The 12,778-nt window shown below is 56.8% G+C and overlaps 2 protein-coding genes across 2 annotated transcripts in view; one reads left to right on the top strand and one right to left on the bottom strand.

The window, feature by feature from the left end:
* Positions 1-6,099, top strand: part of RMI2 (RecQ mediated genome instability 2) — a 29,465-nt gene extending 23,366 nt beyond the window's left edge. The window contains exon 3 of the mRNA XM_002711750.5: positions 5,860-6,099. The gene's annotated coding sequence lies outside the window, so the exon portion shown is untranslated. The remainder of the gene's footprint in view (positions 1-5,859) is intronic.
* Positions 4,573-12,778, bottom strand: part of LOC108175372 (uncharacterized) — a 101,583-nt gene continuing 93,377 nt past the window's right edge. Inside the window, exons 65-69 of the mRNA XM_070063898.1 lie at positions 12,182-12,291; positions 11,909-12,025; positions 11,624-11,765; positions 11,150-11,255; positions 4,573-5,129 (exon numbers count right to left, since the gene is read on the bottom strand). Of these exons, the coding sequence (XP_069919999.1) occupies positions 5,117-5,129; positions 11,150-11,255; positions 11,624-11,765; positions 11,909-12,025; positions 12,182-12,291 (488 nt within the window). The 3' untranslated portion in view covers positions 4,573-5,116. The remainder of the gene's footprint in view (positions 5,130-11,149; positions 11,256-11,623; positions 11,766-11,908; positions 12,026-12,181; positions 12,292-12,778) is intronic.

Raw genomic sequence — 12,778 nt, 5'->3', positions numbered from 1 at the left:
TTGCTGTGGATTCGTTCTGAGAGGAGGAGCGTGGTGGGGGCAAGAGGTGCAGAGTCACCACACAGACCCCGCGTGTTGGGTCAAAGCAGGCCAGAGGCTAGCAGCCGGCAGACTCATTTATTTCAGTTGCTACAGCAGCTTATATAGCTGAGGCAGCCAATCCAGTCAAGGGGCGGTCTATGCCCTAACCAATCACACCCTGTTGCCAGGCAGTTTCTGAAGCCATCCAATCACAGCCTGTTGCCAGGCGGCCATCTTGGCATGGCCTTCTTATTCCACCACAGTAGTTGTCTTCTCTCCTGTCGGAATGTTCATGAAGTTAGATGTCCTCGTCCCACTGTGCACGTGTCCCTTGGTTCTGGGGCCTTCTTTCCCACAATTGCTCCTGTGGGATTTATCTTTTGGGTTGCTTTGGCATTGATTTTTGCGTAGATGAGCGTGCTCAGTGCCTTGCCTTTGCTGCGCGATAATTGTTGGTCTTTGACATCAACATCCTGCAGTGTCCCCGTGAAGACTCTGACGCCTTCCTCTCTGTCTGGGCAGTTGAAGGAGCCTTCACAAGGCCTGGTGGACTTCACCTGCCGATGTCCCAGCCCGGGGTCCCGGGCGCTCCCTCCCCCATGCCTCCTGACCACGTGGCTGGGGAAAGGTAGGATCCAACAGCTCGCCCACTGCCTCCAGGTGGGGCTGCTGTCCTGTCCCTGGGCACTTGCTGGTACTCCCCCCCCTCCACTCTAGGTTTCCAGGTTTGCTGGCACAGCCAGCGTGGTCACCTTAAGACTTTGCTCCTGAAGACGCGAGCCAGCCTGAGGCCGCCACTCTGCTGTTCCCGGATGTGGGCGTCCGTGATCTCAGAGAAGCAGGCCCGGTGAGACACTGCTCTCCCCCACGCCGCCCAGAAGCCTGGAGGCCTGCCTGGCTGGGAGGCGTCCCAGCGGCCTCCCTGCTGCCCACTCCCTCTGGCTTCAGAGAATATTCCAAAGTCGAGGTCATCACTGGAGCTGACTCAGTTTTCCTCGGATGTGCGTTGGTTGCGTCGGTTGCCTTCCTCGCTCAGATGGTGGGGGAATGAGAGCAGCGCCCCCCCCCCCCCACCCCTAGCGTTTCTGCTGCAACGTCTGGCTGCCGTCCACCACCACGTGGTCACTGGGTCAGGACCTCAGCTCAGGGCGAGGAGGACAGCCGGGCAGCTTGCCTCCACCTCCGCTCTGCCCTGGTCGTCCTGCCCGCCGGTGTGCGCAGCTCACCCCCACCCCCCACCCCATCTCAGAAAACATCTTCCGAGCCTCTTTCCTTTTTCCTTCTCCATTTTTTCTGCTTGTAACAAACAACACAGGACACGCAGTCTGCCGTCCTCACCATCTCTAGGTGCACAGTTCTGCCTGTGTCTCCCCAAACCCAAGCCCAGTCCCTGACGTCAGCCACTGCAGCCCCTGAGCCGCCCAGGCTTTCTCGTGCGTGGAGTGACTGCTCCAGGCGCCTCTGAGCCAAGGGCTCCTACGGTGCCTGTGCGTTAGTGTCTGGTTTATTTCCTCAGGCACGACGTCCTGCAGGTTCACCCCTGCCGTCCCATGCACCCCCAAAGGCTGTGTGGACACACCTCGTGTTGTTGGCATCCATGCCCTCTGTCCACACGCTGACCCACTTCCTCCCTTCCTAACTCTGTTTTTTAAAATTCTCAAGACAAACAGCCTGAGGATAATTATAAAGGGAATTTTAAAAGAAGAATCAGGCACGTGTTTGGCTTAGCGGTTAGGACACCCTTGTCCCATGTGGAGGTGCCCAAGTTCACTGCCCACCTCCAACTCCTGACTGCTCAGGGCAGACGCTGGCGGGCAGCAGTGATGGCACAGGTGACTCGGCCCCTGGGTTGAGTTCTACCTCCCAGTGCTGGCCTGGGCCAGGCCTCTCTGTTGCAGGCATTTGGGGTGTGAACCAACAAAGGGAGCCATCTTCGTATCAAGTAAATAATAGCAGAAGGGAATGGCTACAGAGTCGCTACACTTGGGGGATAAGCGGTTCCATCCCTCTGTTTCCCTCTCAGCGTTAGCCTGCAGCCAGCCTTTTTTTTTTTTTTTAAAGATTTCATTTATTTATTTGAGAGGTAGAATTACAGACAGTGAGAAGGAGAGACAGAAAGATCCTTAAGTTGGTTCACTCCCCAAATGGCCGCAACGGCCTGAGCTGTGCTGATCCGGAGCCAAGGGCTTCTTCCAGGTCTCCAACATGGGTGCAGGAGCCCAAGGACTTGGGCATCTTCTGCTGCTTTCCCAGGCCACAGCAGAGAGCTGGATAGGAAGTGGAGCAGCCGGGACTAGAACCGGCACCCATATGGATGCTGGCACTGCAGGTGGAGGATTAACCTACTGCACCACAGCATCGGCCCCAGGCAGCCAATCCTCTTACAGTCTTTATGCAGGCCTGTTCTCTGCTCTGCTTCAGTCTTCTTCCAGGTTAAGATGTTGCCTATGTTGGACTTTTTGACAACTGAGTTCAACATTGTGCATCCAGTTACTATACCGCAACTTAATCATTTCCCAGGTGGCTCTTTGTACTGTTTCATCATTTTGAATAATGCAATTATTTTGAGATTTTTTTTGTACTGATTTCTATTTCCCTTCCCAGCCTCCTGGGTTTCTGGATAAGGTCCCGGGAATGGGCTTATTCGGTCAAAGGAGTGAAGGGTTTAAGGCCAAAAGCAAATCCGTGCTGGTGCTGACTGGAGTGCACATCCCAGGAGTGGAGGGCACCGGGCTTGCCGCCGGGCCACCTCTGGGTGTTAGGTAAACACCCACAATGCAGCACTGCAGAGGAAGGTGGGATCGTCCTCTCCCTTCACACTGATCACCAGCGAAGCCGAACGTCCCCAGGGGCCGCCCCCACCATGCCGCTTCACTCTGCATCACCTGCTCGGTTCCCGTACCAGGTCAGCTCCTGGGGCCTCGATGATTTTTTTCGTTTGTAATTGCTCTTTCTATGCTGTGGGTGTCAGTATTTTCATCTTCTGGATGGAGGCATTCCCTCTTTACATTTTGTGCATGCACACGCACGCACACACACACACACATGCACGCAGCGTTGCTGTCAGATTTGCCTCGAGTTCAGAGAACTGGCCTCCCCTCCTGCCGGTGCTCAGCCCTTCATCAGCAGAGGGAGGGAGACAGGGCAGGGAAAGCTGCAGTTTCCTTTCTCGACTGGAAATCCTGGGTGCACATTTGCATCCCACTTGGAACTGCCCAGGAGGCCCCCTGCACCCCAGGGACTTGCCTTCCCTGGTGAACCGTCTCCTGCATTCAGACTCCCAGGCCGAGTTCCCTGTGGGTGCCCCGAGGAGTACTTCTCAGAGTTGTGGATGCGTATCTGATGGTGCATGACATGACTTAGGGGTGTTTTGGACAAGCACTACGTGCTGCAGCTTGCGACACGGCTAGTGTGATTGGCGGGCTATGGCCCAAGGCTATTATTGCAAAAGCAGAAAATGGGTGCTGGAGCTCGGGTGGCCCTGGCTGTTTGGTTGCATGACCTTGGGTAAATTCCTCAAAGTTTCTGTTGCTTTTGATAAATGGAGTAGTCTATTGCTCATGGGGTCATGGTGAGGACTGTGGCATAGCAGGTAAAGGCACCGCCTGCAGTGTCGGCATCCCACGTGGGTGCCGGTTCGAGTCCCAGCTGCTCCACTTCTGATCCAGCGCTCTGCTATGGCCTGGGAAAGCAGTGGAGGATAGCCTGAGTGCTTGGGCCCCTGCATCTGCATGGGAGACCTGGAAGAAACTCCTGGCTCTGGCCATTGTGGCCATCTGGGGAGTGAACCAGTGGATGGAAGATTCTCTCTCTCTGCCTCTCTGTAACTGTTTTTCAGATAAATAATTCTATTTAAAAAAAAAAAAAAAAAAAAAAACCTTTCAAGGCACCCAGAGCAGCAGGGGGTCCTTTGGCTGTGACTTAAGACAGCAAAGAGCCAGCGAATCCAAGCAGCCACCCCTTCCCTTCCCTCCAGCTGCTGGGCATCGGCAGGGCCGGCTTCCTCTCCCCACTCGCTCTGGAGTTCCTTCTTCCACACCACGCACCCGCTGTGCGGCAGGGACTGGTGTGTGGCAGTGGGAACCAGAGGCAATTGAGTCTGAACACTTCATCCTTTGTTCTGGAATCTGGATTTTTTTTTTTTAGATGTCTTTATTCATCTGAAAATCAGAAATCTTTCATCCGCTGTCTCACTCCCCCGAGGGCCTCAATGGCCAGGGCTGGGCCAAGCTGAAGAACCAGGAGCCTCTCCCAGGTCTTCCACATGGGTAACAGGGGCTCAAGCACTTGGGCCATCTTCTGCTGCTTTTCCCAGGCCATTAGCAGGGAGCTGGATCAGAAGTAGTGCAGCTGGGACTTGAACCAGCATCCAAGTGGGATGCCAGCCTTGCAGGCAGCAGTTTTTACCTGCAACACCATAATGCCGGCCCCTTCTGGAATCAGGAGTCTTAACAGCACCAGTGAAAGGCTCAGTGGAGAGAGGGTACTGATGGGTAGGTTTCCCAGGCACCCAGCCCCCAAATGGTCAGTCCCACCAAGCCAGTGGACACATTCTCGGATCCTGACAGCTTTATTTTTTGGTTGAAAACTCAAGGGAAAAGCTTGCCTCTTGGAAGAAACTGTAAAACTGAGTGCTGTATCCCAGGCCTGAGCTGCTAGGTACCCACACCATGTGTCCCCAGAAACCTTCAGCCCCCATGCGTCCACCCCAGGGGGCCGCTCCCCATTCAGGCTCCTGATGAAGGGGCTTGGGGCCATCAGTTCCCCTTAAGGAAGCTCAGGCCTCAGGAGACCCCTGGAGCCAGCAGGGCAAGCCAGCCCCGAGCCGCTGGGGGAGCCCCACTTCGCGTGTCTCTCCCTCCACGTAGCTGCTGGGCCGGCGGGAGCAGATGCTGGCGGGCAGAGGCAGGGCGCGCCCAGACCAGGTGGAGACTTCATTCCCCACCCCCTTCCCTCCCCCCCTAGAGCGTCTTCAAGTTGGCCAACATCTGCTCTCGCATCTGAGCAAGTGCGATTTTTCTGGCGCCTCGTGCTGGTGGTGCCCTCCGAGGCAAGAACACTGAGCTGGCTTGAAATCCGTGGTGGGCTGGCTGTGTCAGACTCTCACCCTGCAGAGGAGAGAGGGGAGGGTGCTGTTGGCTGGAATCACCCTGGGACAGCCCCCCTCCACCACCTGGCCCCCATCTGGTAGGAGCAGCAGGCGTGGCCCGAGGTTCCCAGCACCTGCGGCTCTCATGCAGCCTGCCGAGGCCCTCGCCCCAGGTCAGGCCCTGCCGCGGGCGCCCGGAAGACAGGACTGAGAGAGGGTTCCCAATGGAGGGCAGGGACCAGGCTGAGCCTCAGCACACGGGGCTCCAGCAAACACAGGGCAGGGGCGACGCCTGCTCCTCCCGAAGTGAGAGCAGCAGCCCAGGTCAGGAAGGTCGCGTGGGCCTGCGGGTGGCCCGGGAAGGGTTTCTCAGAAAAAGCCCTGCCCGCTGGCTGTGAGGCTCTCCCTGAAGCCTGGCCCCAGGGAGGGTCTGGAGACCGCTTCTGTCAGCAAGTGAGTTTTGAGTCTTCCTTCCCGGTGCCTTGGACTTGATCCTTACTGAGTGTGTGCGGTCAAGTCGCCGTGCGTCCGGGGCAGCCGCGCCTTCTCCCTCACGTTACAGCGGCTGCTTCCTGGCCCATGTGACGGCCGGGGGTGTGCACCACACACGTCAACTCACCAGTGCCGGAAGCCCCTGCCCAGCCCTCACTTGCCAAGAACACTATTCAAAATATGGCCACTGGAGAATTTTACCCAATGTCCTTTTTTTTTTCCATCTGTTTCAATTATATTTGTTGCATTTCTTGCAGATACACTGCACTGTGAATATAGTTCCAGTTCCCTCCCAAAACCCACAGCCTGTGTGTGGTGAGCCCAGCACCTGTGCCCACGTGAGTCTCCCATCTACAGCTGTCTGAGCTGGTCCGTGCACTCTGACCTTTGTCTCTTTAAGAGTCGTGGTTGGGTTTTGTCTATACAACTACAGCGTGTCTTGTATCACCATGCCTAGCACGGAGTAGCTACTCACTAAATAATTTTTTAATTAAAAATGTTTAATTGTGGTAAAATACACGTCACATAAAATTTACCAGGTTAGCCCTTTCCAAGTACTGAGTTCACTCGTGTCATTGCATAACCAATCTCTAGAACTTGCCAGCTCTTGCAAAACTGAAACTCCATACTCGGAAAACAACCCCTCGCTGCCTTCCACCAGCCCCCTGGCAACCACCGTACGTCTACACGTCTACCTCCAGTACGTGGAATCCTGTGGCATCTGTCTTCCCAGAACTGGATCACATCACAAGGCAGCGTGCCCTGGACTTTGAGCGTCCGTGGCATGGCCGCAGCATGTGTTGTGCAGCCCATCCGTCCACCCGTGGACACGCGGGGTGCGGGTGGACAGTGCAGCTACTGTGCCGCTGGGAACAAGGGCCCATCGACCTGGGCGGGAGCCTGCTTTGCGTTTTTCTGGGAGAACACGCCCAGCAGTGGTGCGGCTGGGTCACAGGGTGATTGCGTTGCCGTTTGACAAATGGCTGCAGTTTTCCGCGGCAGCACACAGGTGTCGCACTGTGGGTGTGAGCCGCGTGCTCACTGTGGGTTGGACTTGGATCCCAGGATTAGTGATGCTGACCATCTCGTTAGCTTATGGGCCGCTCACGTATCATCTTTGGAGGAATGTCTAGTCCAGCAGTCCTTGGTGTGTTTTTGAACTGGGTTTCCGGTTCGTTGCACCGCCGGAGTTCTTCCTGTACCTTGGATATTAGTCTCTCATCAGATACGATGTGCAGAGAGCGGCTCGCCTTCCACGGGTCCCCCCTTCCGGCTCAGCGCCTCCCCGCGCAGTCCCGTTTGTCTGCTGGCTGCCTTGATCTGTCACGAAGCCCCCCTCTACCTTGGCTTCTAAGACTTTGACGGCTTTAGGTCCTGATCTACTTTGAGTTACTTGTACATGATACAAAGGCACTTCCTTCCTTCCCAAACAGCACTTGTAAAAGACGTGGCCGCCTGACCACCTGCGCGAGAGGTTATTCCAGCCCTGCCTCCTAGCCCATCCATGAGTCGGTACCGCCCTGCTTTGATCACATAGCTTTGAAACTAGGACAAGTTACACTCACGACTTTGCTCTTCAGGAATGTTTCAGGTATTTAGGGTCCTCCGGGCTCCCGTAGGAATTTTAGGATGGATTTTTCTATTGCAAGAAAAAATACCATTGGGATTTTGCTAGAGGTTGCACAACTCACTTATTAAATTCTCGTGGCTCCATTGCTGACCCAGTTGCTTGAATCTCTTATCAGCCCATCTAGCTCAAGGTTTGTCAGTGCTGATCTTTTAAAAGCAGCAAATCTGGGCTTTGCCGATTTTCTGTTTCTCTACGTCCTATTTCCTTCGAGTCTGCACTACTGACTCTTGCCAGGTGTGGGCTTCATTGTTCTCTCACTTAAGGGGTAAAAGTAGGTGGCCAGTGTGAGACGCTTCGTTGTTCTTTATTTTCATTTTAGTTGAAAGGCAGAGAGCCAGAGCTTCCATCCATTGATTCACTCTCCAAATGCCTACAACAGCCAGGGCTGGGTCAGGCCAAAGCCGGTTGCTGGAACTTGATCTTGGCCTCCTGTATGGGGGGGAAGGACCCGACTCTTTGGAGCCACCACCTGCTGTCTCGCAGGGTACACTTAGCACAAAGTTGGAGTGGAAGCAGAGGAGCAGGGACTTAAACCCAGCACTCTGAGGCGGGATGTGAACCAGAGGGTGGAGCGTGTACTGCTGCCCCCCCCCCCCCGCCTGCCCCTCTTGTTCTTTGTCTCAGGTGGGCATCTGCTGCTGTGAATTTCCCTCGTGGCTCAGCTTTGGCTGCACCCCATGCAGCACATCTGCGTTCACATCAACATAGTGCACGTCCAAGTTCAAGGGCTTCTCATTTTCTTCTTGCGCAGGGACCTTGTAGGGTGCTGGTGTGCACACGAGATGGGGTGGTGGCTTCCTGTGCCACTGCAGCTCTGGTGAGTGCCAGCAGCTTGCCTGGAAAGCTCTCCCGGCTGGGCTTTTTACTTCGTAATTTTCAAAGACTCTCTTTGGGAGTAAATAAGGTTTGCAGGAAGTTGCACTGATCACACAGAGGAGCCCTGTGTGTAAGCTTCCCTGGTGTTCTATTCTCACAATGATATTATGAGAAGCCAGACAGCATGCGTGGGGGGGGGGGGGGGGCGGTTCCTATGACACGTTGTCATGTTTCAACGGGTGCCACCATCGGACGATGTCACACTGCCCATCCTGGTCACAGCCACCCCACTCCCAACGAGTGCACCCTCCAGTGTGTCTTTTCAAGAATGTCCTTGGAATCACAGAACGTGACATTGAGCTATGGGCTTGCGTCGGCAGAGTGCTCTGTGGAGCCGCGCCTCAGGCACTGGCTCCTTTCTCTAACTCTGGGAGCCCACGGTCTAGGTTTACCACACTTGGTTTAAACCTGCACCAGCAGCATCCCATGTGGACAGCAGTTTGAGTCCTGGCTGCTCCACTTCCACTCCAGCTCCCTGCTAATGCTCCTTGGGTCCCTGCACCCATGATGACCCAGATGAAGCCCCTGGCTTTGGCCTGGCCCCGGCTCAGCTGTTGCAGCCACTTGGGGAGTGAATCAGCAGATGGGAGATCTCTCTCTCAGGCTTTCAAATTGTGAATTTGCCCTAAGAGGGGTCTTCAGAAAGTTCATGGAAACTGCCTATTATGCAAAAAAAACTAAGCATGGATTTCAAATCTTTTTCCTCCAGGCAAACATCTTTTAATTCCATTTTTTCCATGAGTGTTTTAATGTATCCTCATCTGTCTTCTTGGGTGAAGTGTTTCCATGCACTTTTTTTTTTTTTTGACAGGCAGAGTGGACAGTGAGAGAGAGAGAGACAGAGAGAAAGGTCTTCCTTTGCCGTTGGTTCACCCTCCAATGGCTGCCGCAGCCTGCGCGCTGCGGCCGGCGCACCGCGCTGATCCGATGGCAGGAGCCAGGAGCCAGGTGCTTTTCCTGGTCTCCCATGGGGTGCAGGGCCCAAGCACCTGGGCCATCCTCCACTGCACTCCCTGGCCGCAGCAGAGAGCTGGCCTGGAAGAGGGGCAACCGGGACTAGAACCCGGTGTGCCGGCGCCGCTAGGCGGAGGATTAGCCTAGTGAGCCGCAGCGCCGGCCCTCCATGCACTTTTTCTTAAAGATCCATCTATCTGAGTTACACAGAGAGGAGGAAGAGAGAGAGGTCTTCCATCCACTAGTTCACTCCCCATTTGACCGCAACGGCCAGAGCTGTGCCAATCCGAAGCCAGGAGCTTCCTCCAGGTCTCCCATGGGGGTGCAGGGGCCCAGGCACTTGGGCCATCCTCTACTGCTTTCCCAGGCCACAGCAGAGAGCTAGACTGGAAGTGGAGAAGCCAGGACTCGAACCAGCACCCCTATGGGATGCCGACACTGCAGGCAGTGGCTTTACCAGCTACACCACAGCATCGGCCCCTCCATGTACTTTTAAGGTTTATTTATTCAAACGGCACAGGGGTAGAGAGAGCTCTTCTGTCCACTAGTTCACTCCCTAGGTGGCCACAGTAGCCAAGTTCAGGCCAGATGGAAGCCAGGAAATCCAATTGAGTCTCCCCTGGGCGTGGCAGGGGCCATCTTCTGCTGCTTTCCCAGGCACGTTATGAGGGGGCTGGACCGGAGAATCCTGTGTTCCGATAGGGCAGGCAGCAGCGTCACCGGCTGTGCCCCAAGGCCAGCGCATCTCCAGGCGTGGTGCCCCTTCTTTTACTCAGGTATATTGTGTGGTGGGTTCTCAGAGCTCTCTAGATATTCTAGGAGGAAGCCCGGGTCAGATAGGTGGCTGGCGAACATTTTCTGTGTCCATCATCTTACCGTGGTCCTTCACAGAGCCACCCTCTCTCCTGCAGACGAAGCCCAGTTTCCGGATCTGTCTTCTCCTCTCGGAGCCCTGCTTTCGGCCTCACATCAGTGACCCTTCCCCGGGCCGGGCCTCGTGCTGTCCACAGGTGCTCAGGCAATGATGGAAGCAACCCCTAGGTCACTGGGAGGCTCATCGGCCTGGTCCCACCCAGGACCTGCACTTCCTCCCCAGCTACTTGGTGGCTTTTCCAAATCCCCCGTGGAGCAGGGGTCGTGGCTCTTGCGTGCACCTCGCATCGTCGATTTGGGCCGTGTCCCCTTTTTCTCCTGTTACCCTCCTGCTCCGTGTATTTCCAGCTTTGCAGGCCACATGGAGCTGAGTTTTCCTCTTGAATCTTAAGCCGTTGCACCGGGCCTAGAACCCAGGTGGGCACAGCCCTGGTGGCTGCTGGGGGAGGCTGGGGGACTCCTCACTCTTCCTGGAACAGGGTTCTCCTTCTCATCCTCCTCGAAACATCTGGGCGCATTGCTTGGCCTGTGGTTTCCCTAATGCCTGGTGGCGGGGGTCTTGGGAGCAGGCGCTCTCTCCCCCTCGGCTTCACTGCACCTCCATTGTCCCGTGGCTAAGGCTGTAACTCTTCCCATTGCTGGACATGATTTTGGTGCGATGCTGCCTGTGTTTCAGTTTTATGTTTTCAGAAGTGTTGGCCACCAAGGCCAGTCTCTGAAGGGGATAGGGTTGGAGGCTCCCGCCAGGGGAGGCTCGGGCCTCATGGCTGGCGCCCATTCTGGTCCCCACAACACAGCCTGTGGTTATCAATGCTCCAGGCCATGCGGAAATGTATGACACCACTCACAGATCACCCAGAATTATCAACGTAAAAATGAGCCTGCTTGCGGGGGCCAGCACGGTGGCCTGGCCAGTTAAGCCACCATCTGCATCACTGGCATCCCTTATGGGTGCCAGTTCAAGTCCCGGCTGCTCTACTTCTGATCCAGCTCTCTCCTGTGGCCTGGGAAAGCAGTAGAAGCTGGCCCCAGTCCTTGGACCCCTGCACCCACATGGAAGACCCAGCTGAGGCTCCTGGCTTTGGCCTGGCCCAGCCCCGGCTATGGTGGCTGTTTAGAGAGTGAACCAGCGGAAGGACGATGTCTTTTATCTGAAAGTCAGAGATACAGATAACGAGAGAGGGAGAGTTAGAGAGGAGAGACAGAAATCTTACATCATCTGGTTCATTTTCCAGATGGTCACAAGGGCCAGGCCAAAGCCAAAAGCCTGGAGCTTCTTCCAGGTCTTGCACGTGGGTGCAGGGGCCCAAGGACTCGTGCCTGGGAAAGCAGTGGAAGATGGCCCATCAGCAGGGAGCCGGATGGGAAGTGGAGCAGCCAAGACATACACCTGTGCCTACAGGGGATGCCAGCGCTGCCGATGGCAGCTGAACCTGCGGTGCCACAGCACTGGCCCCAATAAAATACATCTTAAAAAGAAAAGTGAGCCTGCTCTGCACTTCCAGGAGGCCGAGTGCCGCGTGCGGTTGCCTGGGCAGGGCCAGGCGTTCCCCACCCCTGCTTTCGACACTTGCCCCAGGTGAGCAGGGGGAGCTCTTTGTCTTAATGATACGCCTTTCAGGTCTGGACAGCAGAGGGCTTTTCCTCACTGGCAGGGCAAAGAGAAAGGGCCTGAGGCCCCAGCTTACCGCACTGGGGAAGCGGGTCGAGGGGCACAGAGCCCCGGGCGCACAGATGGACGTAGGCGGCCGCCAGGGTGCAGGCAGCGTGGCATTCCTGGGGGCCACAGGATTCCTGGAGGCACAGGCTCAGGAAGGGAGTGGGGTCCACCTGGAATCAGCACCCCACAGTCAGCGTTCTCGCCCCGCACACCCATGGGAGCTGCCCGGCGAGCAGCAGGCCAGGCCAGGGCCGTCGTGTGTCCCATCGCCCAGCAGCCTCCTGCCGGGGCACGAGTCCAGCCTCTCACTCACCACCTGAAAGCAGTTCCCCAGACTGGACCTGGAGTCCTGGAAGAAGGCCTGGCAGGTGGGGCTCTGGCCCGAGCACTCCGGCTGTGTCTTCTCTGGGGTCTCGCAGTCCCCACCCATCTATGGAGGCGGAGGCAAATGAGGCCTCGGTCACAGACCCCACAGTGCATCAGGTGCCGGAGGTGCAGGCCCCTTGTTCCACCCTGCTCTCTGGGACCAGCCGGCCCAGCTGCTGCCCTCCCATGAGCACAGCCACCCGTGGAGCCCAGCCGAGACCTGCCAGGCACGTGTGAGCTCCTCCAGGCTGCTGGCCGTGGTGCCGTCGGGCAGCGTCAGCTCATCACCGGCCTCATTGTTGTTGGTGCCCAGAAGGCCTGTGGAGGCACCTGCAGGGCCGAGGGAAGCAGGAGAGCGCGCTGTCAGGGCCTGCTGAGTCCCCCACCCCGGCCTGGCTCTGAGCTCTCCTCGGACAGGCAGCCCCTGTGCGCCTCCAGTCCCCAGCTCACAGGGCTTCCCCCACCGGGCCTGGGGCCGCCCACTGGCTGACTCACAGCAGCGCGGCATGGCGTGTCCCAGGGAAGGGGGCCAAACACGGGGTCAGGAGCCTGGCCCGGCCCCTGCTCTGCAGCTGGGAGCCAGCTGAGCAAGGGCGAGTGACTTAACCCCTGCTGGCTCATCTGCAAACAGGACCAGAGCTGAGGAGGGGGACGCCGGTGTCACAAGCCAGCAGTCACTGCACTCACATTGGCACCACCCCTGGAGGAGGGGCGGTGGCAGAGGAGAGGTGACCAAGGCGGGCACACAGCCTGGCTGTGAATCTGGCCCCAGGCTGCTTCCCTCCCAGCTGTTTGGTCGTAAGCACCCACGGACGGA

The sequence above is a fragment of the Oryctolagus cuniculus genome, chromosome 19 (assembly GCF_964237555.1).
Source record: "Oryctolagus cuniculus chromosome 19, mOryCun1.1, whole genome shotgun sequence".
Lineage (NCBI taxonomy): Eukaryota > Metazoa > Chordata > Mammalia > Lagomorpha > Leporidae > Oryctolagus > Oryctolagus cuniculus.
The sequence above is the reverse complement of the archived record's forward strand: the minus strand, read 5'-3'. Positions and strand labels throughout refer to the sequence as shown.